This window comes from Malus sylvestris, chromosome 14 (assembly GCF_916048215.2).
Source record: "Malus sylvestris chromosome 14, drMalSylv7.2, whole genome shotgun sequence".
In the NCBI taxonomy this organism is placed as follows: domain Eukaryota; kingdom Viridiplantae; phylum Streptophyta; class Magnoliopsida; order Rosales; family Rosaceae; genus Malus; species Malus sylvestris.
The window spans coordinates 21,568,226-21,587,611 of record NC_062273.1 but is presented as its reverse complement, the minus strand read 5'-3'; the positions used below and the strand labels follow the sequence as shown (position 1 = coordinate 21,587,611).

General features: G+C 38.6%; 2 protein-coding genes and 1 long non-coding RNA gene across 6 annotated transcripts; 1 reads left to right on the top strand and 2 right to left on the bottom strand.

The window, feature by feature from the left end:
* Window positions 1-2,447: 2,447 nt before the first annotated feature.
* Window positions 2,448-4,834, bottom strand: LOC126599594 (probable methyltransferase PMT18). Its single transcript, XM_050265989.1, has 5 exons — window positions 4,616-4,834; window positions 4,302-4,512; window positions 3,685-4,008; window positions 3,135-3,591; window positions 2,448-3,053 (listed from the first exon to the last, which is right to left on the bottom strand). Exons 1-5 carry the CDS (start codon window positions 4,712-4,714, stop codon window positions 2,621-2,623), a joined length of 1,524 nt encoding a protein of 507 aa, XP_050121946.1. The 5' UTR covers window positions 4,715-4,834; the 3' UTR covers window positions 2,448-2,620.
* LOC126599595 (uncharacterized) lies at window positions 3,032-15,100 on the top strand. The gene is made up of 3 exons (XR_007615201.1): window positions 3,032-3,046; window positions 3,128-3,340; window positions 14,954-15,100. It is a non-coding gene; the product is annotated as an uncharacterized LOC126599595 (long non-coding RNA).
* LOC126599593 (probable methyltransferase PMT18) lies at window positions 14,251-18,190 on the bottom strand. 4 transcript variants are annotated; one of them, XM_050265985.1, is made up of 7 exons: window positions 17,887-18,190; window positions 17,650-17,738; window positions 16,166-16,868; window positions 15,851-16,061; window positions 15,316-15,613; window positions 14,748-15,212; window positions 14,251-14,666 (listed from the first exon to the last, which is right to left on the bottom strand). In XM_050265985.1, exons 3-7 carry the CDS (start codon window positions 16,856-16,858, stop codon window positions 14,441-14,443), a joined length of 1,893 nt encoding a protein of 630 aa, XP_050121942.1. In that variant the 5' UTR covers window positions 16,859-16,868; window positions 17,650-17,738; window positions 17,887-18,190; the 3' UTR covers window positions 14,251-14,440. The 4 variants fall into 4 exon arrangements, with proteins under 4 accessions (XP_050121942.1, XP_050121941.1, XP_050121945.1 ...); XM_050265984.1 differs by having other exon boundaries at window positions 17,650-18,189; XM_050265988.1 differs by lacking the exons at window positions 17,650-17,738; window positions 17,887-18,190 and adding an exon at window positions 17,403-17,548.
* Between the last annotated feature and the right edge of the window lie 1,196 nt (window positions 18,191-19,386).

The window sequence follows — 19,386 nt, the reverse complement described above, 5'->3', positions numbered from 1 at the left end:
ATATTTAAAGGGAGGAATTAGAATCCTTACATTTTTTTCAATACATTTTAGATCAAACATTTGTTCCTTTCTAAGATTTTATTACGAGGTTTTAACCAATTGCCACATCAACATTTTTCAATTTTTTAAATTACATATAATTTCTTTAAAGGCATCTTCACTTCATCTTGTAACTAATTGACTACAATTTAGGAAATTTTAATTTCCTGGTTCTTTAAACTCCTACGTTTTAATGACTTTTTCTATAAAACAAAAAAAATTAATTAAAGTAATTTAAACTTTTACATTGTTAACGACTCTTTCTATAAAAAAATAATAATAATTAATTAAAGTAATTCCTCATTATTAGGAAAAAAGGTAATAAAACTTATGTTTTGAAAACAAACGTATCAAAAATTCAAATGTACCAATAACTAAATGTACCAAATATTCAAATGTACTAAGAAACCAAATGTACCAAAAATTCAAATGTACCAAAAAGCCAAATGTACCAAGTAACCAAATGTACCATTATATTCAAACATACCGATATAACCAAATGTACCTAGCAATGAGTTTTGTTACATTCTATTTAATTTACTAAAATAAATATTTTAATAAAAAATAAAAAAATCTTGAATCATCATAGTAAGAGACGCCTAAAAATAGGAGGAAAAAAGGGAATGCTAACCTAAATAGGTTTCTAATGAAATAAAATTAAGATCCAAAATTGTAGGGAAAATGTTTATTCAAAATTGCAAAAGGAATAGATGTTTAGTTTATGACATTTAAAAATTAGGATTCTATATCAAGATGTCCCTAAGGGGCATTTGTTTGCCTTCTTTAGCTCTCACTGGATTGGATTGGATCAAAGATTTAGTGCAATCCATGTTTGTTTGCTTGCGGGACTAATTCTTTTTTTTTTTTTGAACAAACGATATTATATACACTAAGGGAGAGAGGATGGGCTTATCCTCACAGTGGGTTAGCAATAATGTCGTATTTAGCAAGAATCGAACCTATGACCTCTCACTTACAAGTGAAGAGGAATACCACTGGACCAGTAGTACTAAGTAGCAGGGACTAAATTAAATGGTGCTAGCGAGGACTCACCTCGACTAACAACGAGGCTAGCCGGTCTTAGCATATCCGCCCCCCCCCCAAAGAAAACCATGGGACTCACTAAGACACCTCTCTCTCTACTGCTCTCATTGTCTCACGGATGCCCACTTCGCTTCATTTCCCTTTCTCCTCGCCCCGAACCTAGAATCGCATACTCTCCTTCTCCGCTCATGTCCTCTATCCTTCGAAATCACACCACCAGACCAAGCACAAACTGACCTGACCCGGTGATTTCCAAGCACGAGGAGATGAGATTATTGACAGTTCGATCCTGGTTCGCTACCTAGACTCAAGTCGGAATCAAAATCTGAGCGTCGTCATTGGGTTTTGTAAAGACACCATAAGCATCGTTGTCGCGGATACAGGAGACCTATCTGCGATTTCGATTTTGATTTCAATTGAATTTTGTGATTGTGTTGAGTTTCGTGATCTGGGAGCTTTATCGATTGAAATGGAGGTCGAAAGTTGCGGAATTTAGACAAAAAAAATGGAACTTTAACGAAAAACTTCAGATATTATTCATTTTAACGAAAAACCACATTTTTACACTAAAAAGTCAATCATGGTATTATTCACCTTACCCTTTATTTTGTCCTTATTGTTAAAACTCAAAGTTTTCAAACCATTTTCATTAGTTTTTCTCAAAAAAAAAAAAAAAAAAAAAAAGGAGAGGGTAGAGAGAGGTTTCTTGGTCCATGGAGAGTGTTCAAGAACAAGAAAAAAAAAATTAATTATTTTTATTTTTATTATCTTGCTTCTTAGTCCAATAGTACACCAAACGCTCCACTAAGTTAGTACAACTTAATCTATTCTAAGCCAGTCCAGCTTAGTCCTTAAAGCTAATCTAGTGCGACAAACGCATCCATAAAAAATTAGGCTACTTCTTGAATTATCAATTGATTATAATGAAATCTTAACTTCCGTGAAGCCTCACTAGCCTACTAGTTGGGGAGTCCTTCTATCCCCACCATTGTAACTTTAACAACTACCCAGGACTTCAGTATGCCTAATTGGCCTGCCCAATTCGCCAGATTATACCTGCCCACCCTAATAATATTGTTTAATAACAAGCCCACAACCTTCTCTCAATCTGCACAAATATTAGGAGTCAGGGTAGAGCATCCCCAATGGAATAGACAAATAAGTAGCCAACCTCGTTTTTATGGTCCATATAGGCAAAATCAAGCTCCAATTGAGTTGTCAATTGAGTAGGCAAACTTTGACTACTCTCAAAGCAGGCAACATTACCTACAGGCTACAATATCATATGTAAGAAAATTGGATCCCACATCTCTTTTTATAATAAAATACTTTTACGTGAAGAAAGATAACAAAACTCAAAGATAAAAGTAAAGGAAGATTATTCAAATTAATTTTAATATATGAAGCTTCAATAGGATGGATTACCCAACTCCTAAACCAGTAAGGCTTAATCACTAACCATAACACTATCTTCACAACTAAAAACTGACTAGGTCTCGGTTTAGCGACACTTTTCCTCCCAATACTGAAAGAGATCTCAAGTTGAAATCCTCCTCCGATTGATCAAAGAAGAAACTATCCAATTTCCCACTTGGAAGCAGATTATACTGTTTTTACAAAATCCCAGAGCAAAACATTGATGATGCACCAAGAGAAGAGAGGTTAAAAAAAAACAGTTCAAAAAAAGAAAAAAGAAAAAAGTAGAATTGCAAGCAAAGGGGAAAGAAGAATACACTACTACATCTAGCTTTCCTTTTTTTATTTCACCAGTCCAGTAAGTTTTCACTGCAAGAAGAATTTTCTCTGGGTTAAAAGATCCGCTCTCGTGATCCATAATCTGGCTCTTCCACCTCATTCCGTCGGTAATTGCCTTTATTTTCACCAGGATCTCTACTGTATCCTTAAACACAACCGTTCCTTCCGGCCTAAGAATCCTATCCATCTGCAGCAAAATAAGTGTTATGTCACACATGCAATGTACAAGCTACATTAGGCCTCAAAGTTGCGAAATTCGAGTACCAAATGCAAATTATCGCGGAATGAGTTTTTACCTGTCCTGATATATGCTGAAGACTCCACCAGCGTGGCTGAGATCGTATGTTCTAGGATACGTTGGGAAAGCCTCACACCAGTCCTGGTACGTTCCAATAAAACCACGTTCGTAAATCACACCAAGAGTGTCCTGGTTTGAGTTGGCAGGGACGCTGTTCATAACCCTCACTGGATATTTTGACAATGCTGCAGCAAATCCACCGAGGTAAGCATTCGTGTCCATCACATTCCGATATCTTCCTTTGGAAATTGGTACGATCCTCTTGTAATGTTCCACCCTTTCCTGCCACAGTTGATTATCCTCGCGGAGTTTCTCAGCTGTGATTCCTGGTATTGAACCACTGCTGATTCTAGGAGGGACAGAAAATGCACGTTCAGGCCACTTCTCCAACGCCCCACCAGCAACGTCATTAGGATCGCTTGTCTCCGGTAGAGGAGTAATGCCACTCTCCATGTCTCTTTCCCTTTTAAGCACAAAACATGCCACATTAAGCAGAGTTAAGTACAGAAGAATTCGAATTCCAAATCAAATCAAATAAACGAAATTACGAATGAAGCTCAGGGAGTAGTTCCAAGCCATATCTGGATTGTCTGATTTGCATATATGTGGTGTTTTATACACCCTCCTGCTCTTAATGCATTCGACGTGATTGATAGGTTTTTGCCAGATTGCAAGATCATTCTTCTCGATCACCTTCTTCCAGCACAGGCGCTTTGCAACAGACTCAATAGAATCTTGCTCTTGTTTCAAATCCTCTTGAGTTCTCTCCCATCCCCTCCAGTATTTTTTTTTCCAGTTAATAGGCGGTCCGGAAAGAATCCAATAACCACCAGGCCTTAGAACTCTGTCCACTTCAATTAGACACATACCATCTGCAAAATAGTCCAAAATAAAATCCACATGCATTCAAAACCACATCATATGAAATTAGTGGTGAATTTTACTTCCAACATTTTAAGCCTAAGCGTAGTAGATCCTCACTAATTAGTATCTAATCCAATATTTAGATGAAGTTGTTAGGTGAAGAGGTTTGGTACATATATACATACATATATACACACACATGCCTATTTTGAAGTATGCAGCTCCGAAAACTTCAAATCAAGTAATGTGAGATAGTCTAATATGTTGAAGCAAACTAGAAAGAAAGACAGAGACACTTTACCATAGTTCATCCAAGGGATCAAGCAGCGGGAACAGTGAGCCATATCGAAAGCCCTTGCAGGGTAGGGAAGCCTCTTCGAAGCCATGACACCAATCATAGCGGGAACTCCGCGCTCCAATGCAAACTGAACCTGCGCTGCATGCGTATCTCTCGGTGCAAAAGACATTGTCATGATGTCCCTCTTCAACAGGTACGCACCCCAACTGGCTACCTAAATACCCAAACAGGAAAGAACATCAGAGTTTAATAGCAATAGAGGAGTGTGAATCAATTATACATATATACACATCTATGCACATATATGTGCTACTTACACCACAGCCGGTATCAATTGCAGTTCTGATGTCGCCCTTAGTGAGAGGAATGAGCGAGTTAATGTCATCTATGTACGCATCAGCTCCTCTCGGAAACATGGTACCTCGATGTGATTTGATCCTTTCAATCGAAACAATCAATCCCCTCCTCCAACTTCCGCGGTCCACCCAAAATGTTTATATAATTTTTATGGAGTTTTTTGGTTTTTTGGTTTGGGGAACATGACCGTCACAAATACACATGCATGATGCACGCACCCACACTGGTGGTAGCCAACAAACTAAATAAAACCCAACTCCCCTGCATGGATATACACAAAGGTTTTAAGACAATAATATTGGAAGGACTTGATTCTGTGTGGAGTCTAGACTGGTCGATCGATCTGCACTCTTAAATCAATTAATAATGTCTGATTATCTGGTTGATTTAATAGTTCATATTTTACAACTTCAATCCGCGTTTGTTATTTATGAGATGAAATATCATTTAGTGCTCTTATGTTAAACATACAACGGGTTATTGATCATAAGTCACATGTATCATATGACTCGTATGTTTTAAACAGTTTTTTTATACAACAATATATGACATATTTGGCAAATTAAATGATAAAATGTCATTATATACTTTAAAAGAGATTAACTGAACTCGTCTCATCTAATGATTAAAAAACTAATGTGTAGCATACATTGTTTGGTGCTTGAATATCTAATTTTCGATGTGTTTTCACTTTAATAAATAGGGGGAATTTTGGGATTTAAATAAGGCATCGGATTCACATCATTTTGTGATTGGAGCTATTTGTTTGATTTCTTCCTCCTGCATAAATTGTGTTATTTATTAACTTATTAGGTCTATGTTTGCTTGAATTTTGATCCTAGTGTCATCTAAGTCAAGTGTCACTCCACACTCAGTTGGGGTGCCGTTCCAATACAATCAGGTCCAGCTAAGCAAAGCCCTCTCACCATGTGGGCCTCCACCACTATATCTGATTGTTTGTCCATCATCTCCTAATAATGGTTGAAGCCTTGAACACAGAAAGTCGAACAGAATCTTTAATAAATATTACTTCAACCACAAGTCTTGTAAATTGCATATTTAAAGTCTTGAAAATGAATTTCACATTTATAAGATAATGGACCGTACGTAAACTTATAAAGGGCATTTGTTTGCCTTCTTTAGGCCATGTCTAACCAAATGAGGGTCAAATAGCTCCTTTTAGCCATGTAGTCCTCCAATAAATTAATATTTTAATGAACAGTGTCATGCTATATTTCTTACCATTTCCAACCGAGGAGCCATAGGCCTAACATAGCATTGTGACAAAAAATCATCTCCAACCGATGGGGGCCAAAGAGTCATAGGCTAAACATAATTTATTATTTAAATTTAATGACTACAACAACTAAAATTTAAAAACTACAACAACTTAAATTTAAAGTCTATAATCATCATCATCATCTGCCATTGTAGGATTATAGTCGGATGTAAACAACTCTTGTTGGGCCATAATTTCCCTCTTTTTCCTATCAAAATATGTCTTACTCATTGGAGTGTAATCCGAAGTGTTCCTTTGCATGTACCTATCATCCATCTCTTCTTAAATTTGTTTTTCCCGTTCTTCATGCCTACGATTCCTTTCTTCCACAGCAAAGGAATTTTGCTCTGTCATTAATCGCAATGAGGACACCATTTCCTGTTGAAATGCGTAATCATCCTTTGCCTTGCCATTTTCCTTCAATTTTCAGGCCTTGTTTTGTCCCATAGCCCTAAGTATGGAACCTTCACCCGAAGACGGATTTTATACCCTTTTTTCTTGAATGGTAGGAGATCCATGTTCATCCCCAACTGCATTTGAGGATGCATTTCCGAACATCGGCGTAGGACCAACTCTTTCTAGAGATGGATCTTCAAATAGCACCCACCCTTTATAAATTTCCCAACAACTGTGATGATTAAAGGGTTTCGAGTTGTCCTCCATATACAATTTCTCCGCTTGGCGTACCTAGAAAATATAATTACAAAAATTAAATGAAATTAATTTATGAAATTAAATGTAATATAATTAAATATTTAAAATAACTTGTGAAAACACTTACTTCATTGTAGTTGTTGATGCACAAAACCGGAGGTCTTGGAACAACGTAAATCCGACCGTGAATCTGCAAGTAATGTAAATAACACAAGATGTATCGTGGTTCACCCCAAGGTTTGGGTTACGTCCACACTGATTGTATTTATTTGAGGGAGAAAGAGCTCTGAGAGTGAGAGCGTTGAGAGGGTGAGAGAAGGGATCTCAGGCTTAGGAATTGGCCTCTTCCAATTGTGAGAGTGAGGAGGCCCTTTTATAGAATAAGGGCTCCTCCCCTAATTACATATTTGCCAATTCCTTTATTACATAATTACATTTAAGTCACTCGAGTATTTGTACGAGATCTAAATACGAGGCCCTAAATATGGTATAAACAGTAGTCCCCCAAGTCTTCAGTCAAGAGAGTCTTTTGGCTGAAGAATTGAAATTCAGTCCATGTGTGGGCCGAAGTAACTAGATGTTGTCTTGAACTGATGTTCGATATGAGGTGGTGCTCAATCTGAAATGATGCTCAACTAGAAGTAGCACATGCTGCGAGGTTACTCGGTTCGTGGCTTATGTTGCCTTGGTTGGCTCGGCTTGTGGCGTTGAAAGTGAGGGAGTCCCTTTTATAGAATAAGGGCTCGCTCCTCAATACATAAATGATGGGCTAGAGTTAATGCTCACGGCGAGGCGGTTGCTCAGTAAGTGGCGATGTTCTCTAATGATAGTGAGGGAGTCCCTTTTATAGAATAAAGGCTCGCTCCTCAATACATGAATAATGGGCTAAGTCCCCCAAGTATTTTTCATGAGGCCCAGTTGAAGCCCAATATATGGTACATAATGTAGTCCCCCAAGTCTTCGGTCAATAGAGTCTGTTGCCTGGAGACTTGAAATTTGATCCATGTATGGGCCGATGTGGCGGTTTGTTCGGCTGGATGCAGTATTTGTATACCATGCACTGAAAATTTGTAATTGTAGCTCTGAAGCTTTGTAATTGTAGCCCTGAGGCTTTGTAATTGTAGCCCTGAGGCTTTGTAATTGTAGCCTTGAGGTTTTGTAATTGTAGCCTTGAAGCTTTGTGATTGTAGCCCTGAAGCTTTGTAATTGTAGCCCTGAAGCTTTGTGATTGTAGCCCTGAGGCTTTGTGATTGTAGCCCTGAGGCTTTGTAATTGTAGCCCTGAAGCTTTGTAATTGTAGCCCTGAGGCTTTGTAATTGAAGCTCTGAAGCTTTGTTTGACATGAGTGATGTTCATGAATGTTGACATAAGTGCTGCTCATGGATGTTGACATGAGTGATGCTCATGAATGTTGACATGAGACTCATGAATGTTGGTACACGTGATGCTCATGGATGTTGACATGAGTGATGCTCATGAATGTTGACATGAGACTAATGAATGTTGGTATACGTGATGCTCATGGATGTTGACATGAGTGATGCTCATGAATGTTTATGTATGATTGATATGAGTGATGCCCATGTATGATTTTGGAGTACGGGTTGTACATTTTGATCACTTGGTTGGTGATAAGAACGGCAGGCTGCCGATTAATTTTTAGAGTACTGGATGTACTTTTGATCACCTGGTTGGTGGTAATAGCGGCAGGTTTGCCGAATAATTTTAGAGTACTCGATGTACTTTGATCACCTGGTTGGTGGTAATAGCGGCGAGTTTGCCGAATAATTTTTTGGGGTATTAGTGAACCCTTTTTTTGTTTTTCATTTTTTTTTTTGTTTTTTTTGTTTTTTTTTTTGTTTTTTTTTTTGTTTTTGTTTTTTTTTTACCCTCTGATGGGGTTTATACAGATGTCTCCGAAAGATAATAAAAATAAATTACATCATTAAAAAATATTGCTGTAGAAGGTGGGTATGGCAGATAGTTGGATAATGGGATAGTATCTGCACAATTGAAAGTTGGGTAGTGGAATGGTAGATGGCTGCAGAAGCTTTTTCTTTTCCTTTCTGCATGATCCATGAGTCCCCCGCAATTATCTCTGGTCTTCCGCAATTATATCTGTCCACCCATGTTTTATGGCCTTTGGAGACCATCTGAGTTTAAGCTTTTAATTGCCATTGCTTTCATTGCTTTTCTCTAGAATGACAATTGCTAGGACAGACACCACCCATTTGCCTTTGTTTATCTCTCCACTCCTTCTCTGCCCACCTATGCTCCCCATCCCTGTCTGATGCAGTTCTTTTATTGAATTTACCAATCATACCCCTGCAAGCCACTGAAAACATCTCAGATATCTCTTCTTCGACGAGCTTCGTTTCCAAGTTCGAATCGCCAGCGATAGACACCTCGCTCTGGCAGCTACTTCCACTGTCGAATCTTCAAGAGCTACGACTTTCCTGATAAACTCCATTTCTTAAGCTTCCTTGCACACTTCCCCTTACACCTTTCCACCGCATCTGCCCTCCTCCCGTTAAATCAAATTCCCCACATCACCTTAGAAGGGCACAACGGTAAATTCAGATGCACAAATATGCTTTTTTCTTCCTGGTGGTTGGTTGTGGTTGAAGTGTCTAATTGGTGTGGTACCCAGAAGACAAAGCTTACTGCAGCTCGTGCTCGTCGATGTACCCATTCCTGTCCCTGTCCACCATCTCAAAGCTTTTCATCACGGCGGGGTCGGTCCTTGCGGGAAAACCCGACTGCCAACCGATCGCTCATTCTTCTCTGCATCAACATCATGACCGCCTCCAACCAAAACTCATTTATCCACTTGTATATCTTTTTCGCTGTCTTTGCCTCTTCACAAGCTCTTCATCTTGTTTCTTGACCTCAACGGAGGCGTCGACCGACCCGAGGGGCAGAATATCGAGAGCCATGCCTATGGCCCGACTCAAGATCCTAAACTGGCTCGCCATGCAACCCGACTTCATCAGCATCCATACTCTGGTGTCGTCCCGGGCCAAGTTTTCCAGGAAGAACTGAACTTTCTGGAAGACTAAGTGGAGCTCTTGACAAGCTCAGAACTACGGAGGAGGGCCTTGTAGGCAGCTGAGAAGCTCGGGGATCTATAGTCAGCTGCGGTGTACATGTCAGAAGAGGAAAATTCTTGGCGGCGGCGGCTAGTGAGAAGCTTCCTTGGTGGTATGTCAATGTTGGTGTCTCTGAAAAGGGTTTCTTTGCATGAAAGGAGCTGATGGGAGGGATGGAATTTGTGCTACTCGGCGCAAACACTACTTATTTCTGATTTATTTGATGAATGCAAATAACAATAATAATATCAATATGTACCAGATAATTGCCTAGCCGGAGAGAGATGGTGGTGTCTTTGAGTGTGGGTGTTGGGTTTCTGCAGATTCACGGTGGACCGTGATGAGGTCTCACGGTGGTGAGATGAAAAAATGAAAGAGAACCGACATGATTTTTTGTGTCGTTTCCCACAGACGGCGCCAAATGTTGATGCACAAAACCGGAGGTCTTGAAACAACGTAAATCCGACCGTGAATCTGCAAGTAATGTAAATAACACAAGATGTATCGTGGTTCACCCCAAGGTTTGGGCTACGTCCACACTGATTGTATTTATTTGAGGGAGAAAGAGCTTTGAGAGTGAGAGCGTTGAGAGGGTGAGAGAAGGGATCTCAGGCCTAGGAATTGGCCTCTTCCAATTGTGAGAGTGAGGAGGCCCTTTTATAGAATAAGGGCTCCTCCCCTAATTACATATTTGCCAATTCCTTTATTACATAATTACATTTAAGTCCCTCGAGTATTTGTATGAGATCTAAATACGAGGCCCTAAATATGGTATAAACAGTAGTAATTGGCTCCACTTTTATGTCTGCTTTCGACCTTTAACACTGCTTGATGTCATTTATTCAAACTTGGATGAAGATGTTTTTTCCATCTTGAAGTACAACTTTCATGATTTCGGGAATTCGGTGGAGTGGTGCCTTCGTAGAACTCATAGTACTTTTTGGACGTACGAGTCCAAACACCTTCACTTGTTTGCGAACTCCCCCTCACACTATCTTCCGAGACCAATCCATAAGTCCTGCAAAGAGCTTCATCTTCTTTTCGGGTCCAAGCCCTACCTTTCAATGCAGATCCGGCCATTTGAAAATTATTGAAAAATTTGAAGGAAAGATTATTGGAAGAGGTAAGAGAATAGAACGTGAAGAATTGAAATAAAATGAAGTAAGATAGTATGAAATGGTGTAGGAATGGCTTCGGTATTTATAAGAAAAAAATAGGAATTTTTTAATATTTGTTTTTTTAATTTTGTCAGGAAAAAAAATTCAAATCCAACGATCACCTGGCGTCATATTGACGCCAGGTAATCGTTGGATTCTAAAAGCGGGACGACTTAGGGCTAGTTGGCTGGCTCCTTTGGGCCAATCGGTTGGCCTGATTTGATATTTTTGGCTCGATGGGGCCCACGAGCCCTTTGGCCTAGCCCTTAGTTGGAGATGGTTTTTGGTTCATTTCTGGCTATTTTTGGCCCTATTGCCCTCTAGCCGGCTCGGTTGAAGATGGCTTTAGCTCTCACTGAATTGGATAGGATTAAAGATATAGTGCAATCCATGTTTGTTTGCTTGCGGGACTAACTTTTTGTTTTTTTGAACAACCGATATTATCTACACTAAGGGGAAGGGGGTGTGCTTAACCTCACAATGGGCTAGCAATAATGTCACCTTTAGCGAGAATCGAGCCTAAGACCTCTCACTTACAAGTGAAGATAAATATCATTATATCATAATACTAAGTAACGGGGACTAACTTAAGTGGTACTAGCGAGGACTCGCCTTGACTAACAACGAGGCTAGTCGGTCTTGGCATGTTCCCCCCCCCCCCCAAAAAAAAAAAACCATGGGACTCACTAAGATGCCTCTCCCTAAAAGTTTCGTTATCTCATGGCTGCTCACTTCGCTTTCTCTCTCTCTTTCCTCGTCCCGAACCTAGAATCGCTTCCTCTCCCTCTCTCCTTGCTTCCTCTCTTTTGTCCTTTATCCTGCGAAATCACACCACCAGACCGAGGACAAACCGACCTAACCCAGTGATTTTCAAGCTTAAGGAGACGAGGTTCTTGACTCGTCAGTCCTGGTTCGCAACTTAGACTCAAGTCAAGATTGGAATCTGAGCATCGCCGTCACAAATACAGGAAACCCATCTGCAATTTCGATTTTGATTTCAATTGAATTTTGTGATTGTATTGCGTTTTGTGATTTGGGAGCTTTATCAATTGAAATGGAGGGAGAAAGTTGTGGAATTTGGACATAAAAAAAAGGAGAGGGAAGAGTGATATTTCTTGGTCCAGAGAGTGTTCAAGAACAAGAAAAAGAAAAGAAAAAAAGAAGAGAATTAATTATTATTATTTTTATTATCCTGCTTCTTAATCCGGTACACCAAACGCTCCACTAAGTTAATATAATTTAGTTTATTCTAAGCCAGTACTTAGTTCTTAAAGTTAGCCCAATCCGATATAGTTTAGTGCAACAAACACACCCAAAAAAATTAAGCTACTTTTTAAATTATCAATTAATTTTATAATAAAATCTCAACTTCCTTCAAGTCTCACTGTTAGACCATCTCCAATCCTGACCTAAAACCTAAAAATATTTAGCCCAGAAAATTTAGGTTTTAGTCCAGAAACAACTTTTCTACTCCAACCCTTTTGGCCTAAAATTTTAGCCCCAGATTATTAAAAAATGAATTAAGGCTAATTTTTTTTTAAATTAACTTTTAAAAAAAAATTTATTTAGACTATCCTAAATTAATTTTATGAACATTTTAACCTAAAAATATTTAAATTCCGATAAATTTTGAAAAATCACTAAATCAATACATGAAAATCATGATAAACCACATAAACTTAAAAAAAAAATTATTCTAGCCGTTGGAAAAAAATATTTAAATTCCGATAAATTTTATAATTATTCTAGCCATTGGATTTACATTTGGACCGTTAGATTTGATTATATTCGATTTAAGCCGTTGGATTCAATAAATATATAAATATAAAACAAACAAAAAAATTGAATGTGGACCGTTGGATTAACCAACGGTCCAATTATCACCACCACCCGATGAAGAAAAGTAGTCGTTGGCTACAGGACAAGACCCACTTTTCACTCTCATCCGTGGGTCCCAGCACCTTTTGTGGGCTAAATTTGTGACCTATATTTGCCTTCATTTTAAGTTTTAGGTTTTAGATTTGGTTTAGGTTATGGGTTGGAGTGGATTTAGGGGGGAAAAAAAAGGGAAAATTTAGGTTATAAGTCACCATTGGAGATGGTCTTAGAACCCAATGACGACGCTCAGATTCCAATCCTGACTTGAGTCTAAGTTGCGAACCAGGACTGACCATCTCCAATGGTGACTTATAACCTAAATTTTCCCTTTTTTTTCCCCCCTAAATCCACTCCAACCCAAAACCTAAACCAAACCTAAAACCTAAAACTTAAAATGAAGGCAAATATAGGTCACAAATTTAGCCCACAAAAGGTGCTGGGACCCACAGATGAGAGTGAAAAGTGGGTTTTGTCCTGTAGCCAACGATTACTTTTCTTCATCGGGTGGTGGTGGTAATTGGACCGTTGATTAATCCAACGGTCCACATTCAATTTTTTTGTTTGTTTTATATTTATATATTTATTGAATCCAACGGCTTAAATCGAATATAATCAAATCTAACGGTCCAAATGTAAATCCAATGGCTAGAATAATTATAAAATTTATCGGAATTTAAATATTTTTTTCCAACGGCTAGAATAATTTTTTTTTTTAAGTTTATGTGGTTTATCATGATTTTCATGTATTGATTTAGTGATTTTTCAAAATTTATCGGAATTTAAATATTTTTAGGTTAAAATGTTCATAAAATTAATTTAGGATAGTCTAAATAATTTTTTTTTTTTTAAGTTAATTTAAAAAAAATTAGCCTTAATTCATTTTTTAATAATCTGGGGCTAAAATTTTAGGCCAAAAGGATTGGAGTAGAAAAGTTGTTTCTGGACTAAAACCTAAATTTTCTGGGCTAAATATTTTTAGGTTTTAGGTCAGGATTGAAGATGGTCTTAGTTGGGGAGCCTTTCTATCTCCAACATTGTAGCCTTAACAACAACCTCAGACTTCAGTATGCCTGATTGCCTTGGCCCAATTCGCCAGATTCAACCTACCAACCCTAATGATTTTATTTAATAACAAGCCCAGAACCTTTTCTCTAATATTAAGAGTCAAGAATCTGGAGCATTTTCAATGGAATAGACAAATGAGCAGCCAAACTTTGACTACTCTCCCAAAGCAGGCAAACATTGCCTACAATATCATAGGTAAGAAAATTGGATCATCTCTTTTTATAATAAAGTACTTTTACGTGGAGAAGATAATAAAACTAAAAGATAAAAGTATAGAGGAAGATTATTCAAATTAATTTTAACATATGAAGCTTCAACAGATGGATTACCCAACTCCTAAGCCAGTAAGGCTAATTACTAACCATAACACTTGTTGCTAAATATCTTCACAACTAAAAACTGACTAGCTCTTAGTTTAACGACACTTTTCCTCTCAATATTGAAAAAGATCTCAAGTTCAAATCCTCCACCGATTGATCAAAGAAGAAACTATCCAATTTCCCACTTGGAAGCAGATTATACTGTTTTTACAAAATCCCAGAGCAAAACATTGATCATGCACCAAGAGAAGAGAGGTTAACAACAAAAATTAACAAAAAAAAAAAAGAAGAAAAAGTAGAATTGCAAGCAAAAGGGAAAGAAGAATACACTGCTACATCTCTACTAGCTTCCCTTTTTTTCTTCACCAGTCCAGTAAGTTTTCACTGCAAGAAGAATTTTCTCTGGGTTAAAAGGTCCACTCTCGTGATCCATAATCTGGCTCTTCCACCTCATTCCGTCTGTAATCGCCTTTATCTTCACCAGGATCTCTACTGTATCCCTAATCACAACCGTTCCTTCCGGCCTCAGAATCCTATCCATCTCCAGCAAAATGAGTGTTATGTCACACCTGCAATGTACAAACCACATTAGGCCTCAAAGTTGCGAAATTCGAACATCAAGTGCAAATTATTGCGGAATGAGTTTTTACCTGTCCTGATATATGCTGAAGACCCCACCAGCGTGGATGAGATCGTATGTTCTAGGGTACGTTGAGAAAGCCTCACACCAGTCCTGGTACGTTCCAATAAAACCACGTTCGTAAATTACACCAAGGGTGTCCTGGTTTGAGTTGGCGGGGACGGTGCTCATAACCCACACTGGATATTTTGACAATGCTGCAGCAAATCCACCGAGGTAAGCATTCATGTCCATCACATTCCGATATCTTCCTTTGGAAATTGGTACAATCCTCTTGTAATGTTCCACCCTTTCCTTCCACAGTTGATTATCCTCACGGAGTTTCTCAGCTGTGATTCCTGGTATTGAACCACTGCTGATTCTCGGAGGGACAGCAAATGCACGTTCAGGCCACTTCTCTAACGCCCCACCAGCAACGTCATTAGGATCGCTTGTCTCCGGTAGAGGAGTAATGCAACTCTCCATGTCTCTTTCCCTTTTAAGCACAAAACATGCCACATTAAGCAGAGTTAAGTACAGGAGAATTCGCATTCCAAATCAAATGAACAAAAACACGAACAAAGCACAGGGAGTAGTACCAAGCCATATCTGGATTGTCTGATTTGCATATATGTGGTGTTTTATACACCTTCCTGCTCTTAATGCATTCGACGTGATTGATAGGTTTTTGCCAGATTGCAAGATCATTCTTCTCGATCACCTTCTTCCAGCACAGGCGCTTTGCAACAGACTCAATAGAATCTTGCTCTTGCTTCAAATCCTCTTCAGTTCTCTCCCATCCCCTCCAGTGTTTTTTCCAGTTAATAGGCGGCCCGGAGAGAACCCAATAACCACCAGGCCTTAGAACTCTGTCCACTTCAATGAGATACATACCATCTGCAAAAATAGTCCAAAATAAAATCCACATGCATTCAAAACCAAATCATATGAAATTAGTGGTGAATTTTACTTCAACATTTTAAGCCTAAGAATAGTAGATCCTCACTAATTATTATCTAATCCAATATTTAGATGAAGTTGTTAGGTGAAGAGGTTTGAATAGATACATACATAGTAATGTGAGATAGTCTAATATGTTGAAGCAAACTAGAAAGAGAGACAGAGACACTTTACCATAGTTCATCCAAGGGATCAAGCAGCGGGAACAGTGAGCCATATCGAAAGCCCTTGCAGGGTAGGGAAGCCTCTTAGAAGCCATGACACCAATCATAGCGGGAACTCCACGCTCCAATGCAAACTGAACTTGCGCTGCATGCGAATCTCTCGGTGCAAAAGACATTGTCACGATGTTCCTCTTCAACAGGTAAGCACCCCAACTGGCTACCTAAATAAGCAAAACAGGAAAGTGTATCAAAATTTACTAGCAATAATGGAGTGTGAATCAATTATACATATATACACATCTATGCACATATATGTGCTACTTACACCACAGCCGGTATCAATTGCAGTTCTGATGTTGCCCTTAGTGAGAGGAATGAGTCCGTTAATGTCATCTATGTACGCATCAGCTCCCCTTGGAAACATGGTACCTCCCCCGGGGAATCTAAACCTGTCACCCTCGACTTGAATCCAATTCTGGACAGCTTTCTCAATGCTGAGTTCTCTATGGGGAATGTTGTCATACCAAGCAAAATCACGACTCTGAGGCCACTTGAAAGGAGTCTTATACTTTGGCGGAGCAGGAATAAGGCAAAGAAGTTGTTCTTCTTTGGTAGGGCAGTGCCTCTCTCTGTGTTTCAACATTTTCCTGTCAAATTTCCTCCCCCTTCTTGGATCCTGGCATGGAGTGTACTCGCTGTAGGACATGTCACACGGTGGGAACTTTTGAACGGCCTCGGTTTTGTTGACGTCCACTTGATGATGGCTTTCGAAGTCCAAGCGAAGCGGAGATGATGACACGGGTGAGGAGGTTTTGTTCCCGGATTGAGATGACGTTTCATCACAACCAACCCTTTGGTAGAGCTCAGATCGATTGACAGGGGCAGAAGTGGTTTGCCAAGCTCCTAACATGTAACATGCTATGCAGAGCGCAAAAATCCCGAAGATCCAAGTGAGCCTCTTCTTCTTGGATTCTACGTGGTGGTGCTTTTGCGATCCACCACTAATATCCCTGGCCATTTTATTCTTTCTGCAAAAAGTTTCAAATCGAACGAAAACATCAAGAAACCAGAGTCTACCCGTCAATGAAAATCTCAAGAATTTCACGCCTTTTCACAAATCACAAGTCCCAACTTAATAACCATTTATAACTCATCAAGAGATTCAATCTTTATTCATAAATCATAAACCCCACATCAAAAAAAAAAAAAAAAAAAAAACATACCTATCTAATACAGGAATAGGCAGAAAAAGCAAAATTCAGAACATTAAGATCACATACTGTAACTATCAACCAAATATGTAAAGATTCAATCTTTATTCATAATCATAAACCCCACACCGATAAACTTATATATTCAACTTGGAAACACAAACAAAGCAAAAATATGCAAATTTCACAAAGCAAGAACAAGATCCAATCACTTGGAAGGACAGAGATCCCATTAAACATAAACATAAATATTAAGGAAATGGAAAGAAAGTGAAATGAAATGCAATCAGAAACGTACAGATTTCCAGGTACAGAAGTTCGAAGCTAGAAACAAAACAAGGTGCTCAGTACCCTACAGTTCCCTCAAAATCTTAAAAGAAACTCCACTGAAGTCTGAATCTTTCTTTTTTCCCTTTTTTTTTATTCTTTGCTTGTTTCTGACCCCCAAATTTTATTAGCAAAAAAAAACCACAAACCCAACAAATCCACTGGAAACAGCCAAAGTTTTGTACTCAGAAGCAGTATCTGCGAATTGGGTAACTTGTACTTCTCTAAGGAGAGAAAAAGCTTCTAAAGTAGAAAGTGCTTTTTTTTTTACCTGATGTGATAAAAGCATCAGCCAAGGCTATCGCTGTGGACCTTTCTGACCTCCCCCAGTACAAATATACCTCCAAAAGAACTTCACAACTGCAGAAACCAAAAGGGTATTTTAAAGTGGTATTTGTTTCCGTGTTTGTTTAATCGGAAAGAATAAAAATTTGGAAAGGGGAGGCAGAATAGGTTATATAATAAGAGTAGGAAACATGGAAGGAAAGAGGGCAGCTTTAGAAGGGACCTCCACGATTACAGGAAGAGGGGGTAAGTGGTGAATGGGGAGTGCAGGCAATAATCTTTGTTTCTTAATCATGTTTTGTTTATTTTTAATGAAATGGGGAAAGTGAGAGAACAAGGAATTGCAGTGAGTGCAGAGAGATTTAGAGAGAGAAAGGGAGGATAGAGAGAGAGAGAGAGAGAGAGAGAGAGAGAGATGGCGGAGTTGTGATTGGGTGTTTGGTTGTTTGACCTAAAAATAGAGAGGTGGAGTTGAGGAAACTGAAACTTGTGCGGCCTTCTCAGATGAGAGGGAGACTGACTAGCCTCAAATTGCTCCTCACCATCTCACTAAACCTGCATTTTTTTCCGGCTAAATAGTCAAAATGGTTTCTGAGATTTGCTTAACTCATCACTTTGATCCTTAACATCTCAAATCTATAAAAGTGGTCCTTGAAATTGTCCACTATCCATCATTTTGGTCCTTTAGTTAAAAACTCTGTAAGTGTCCTGGAGCGCTTAGCCGGAAGTTTGGACAATTTTCAAAGCTTCGTAACTCAATCGTTTCTTAACTAAATTCAACCCATAATATATCAAAATGAAGATAGTAAAGTGTAGAATAAGATTATACCTATTTGGAAGCCCAATAGCTGCTGGAGATAGCCGGAAAATAGCCTCAAAGTTGACTGGTCTGAAAGAAAACTGGAAAATTTGCCGGAAACTGGGCAAACTTTAAACGTTCATAACTTCTTTAATACTCAACGAAATCAAGTGATTCAAAAATAAAAATCATACTTCTCGATGAGACAAAGAGAATGGTACCTTCTTCGATGGCTAACTCGCTGTGGTATTGCCGAAAAAGGGCTCGAAAGTGGCTATCTTGGTCTCGAGTTAGCCACTTTCGATCCGTTTTCCGGCCAAACCACATCGATTTAGCAATCTAAAAAGGTATCATTCTCTTAGTCTCGTCGAGAAGTATGATTTTTGTTTACTTGATTTCGTTGCGTATTGAAGAAGTTATGAACATTTAAAATTTACCCAGTTTCTAGCGATTTTTCTAGTTTTCCCTCGGACCAGTCAACTTTGAGGCTATTTTCCGGCTAACTCCGGCATCCATTGGGCTTCTAAATGATATAATCTTATTCTACACTTTCCTATCTTCATTTTGATATATTATGGGTCAAATTTGCTTAAGAAACGATTGAGTTACAAAGCTTTGAAGATTGCCTAAACTTCCGGCCAAGAGCTCCTGGACACTTAATGGTGTTTTTAACTGAATGACCAAAATGATGGATGGTAGACAATCTCAGGGACCACTTTTATCGATTTGAAATATTAGGGACCAAAGTAATGAGTTATGCAAATCTCAGAGACAATTTTAGCTATTTAACCTTTTTTTTCAAATAATTTGTTAAGAAAAACAAAAGTAAAATATTTATATTTTTTTGCAAGTGATCACTTACTGGTGGAAAAATATTGAACCCTTAAAAGACAATGTAGGTCTAAATTCTATCGGTACATAATT

Bases quoted from the DNA above. Each gene is read 5' to 3' on its own strand.
- LOC126599593 (XM_050265985.1), bottom strand. From the start codon at position 16,858: ATGGCCAGGGATATTAGTGGTGGATCGCAAAAGCACCACCACGTAGAA. The intron at 15,614-15,850 runs GTAAAGTGTCTC...CTATTTTTGCAG, and splicing joins GATCCCTTGGATGAACTATG to ATGGTATGTATCTCATTGAA. The intron at 15,213-15,315 runs GTACTACTCCCT...TGTGCTTAAAAG, and splicing joins GACAATCCAGATATGGCTTG to GGAAAGAGACATGGAGAGTT.
- LOC126599594 (XM_050265989.1), bottom strand. From the start codon at position 4,714: ATGTTTCCGAGAGGAGCTGATGCGTACATAGATGACATTAACTCGCTC. The intron at 4,009-4,301 runs GTAAAGTGTCTC...ACTATTTTGCAG, and splicing joins GATCCCTTGGATGAACTATG to ATGGTATGTGTCTAATTGAA. The intron at 3,054-3,134 runs GTAAAAACTCAT...TGTACATTGCAT, and splicing joins TTCAGCATATATCAGGACAG to GTGTGACATAACACTTATTT.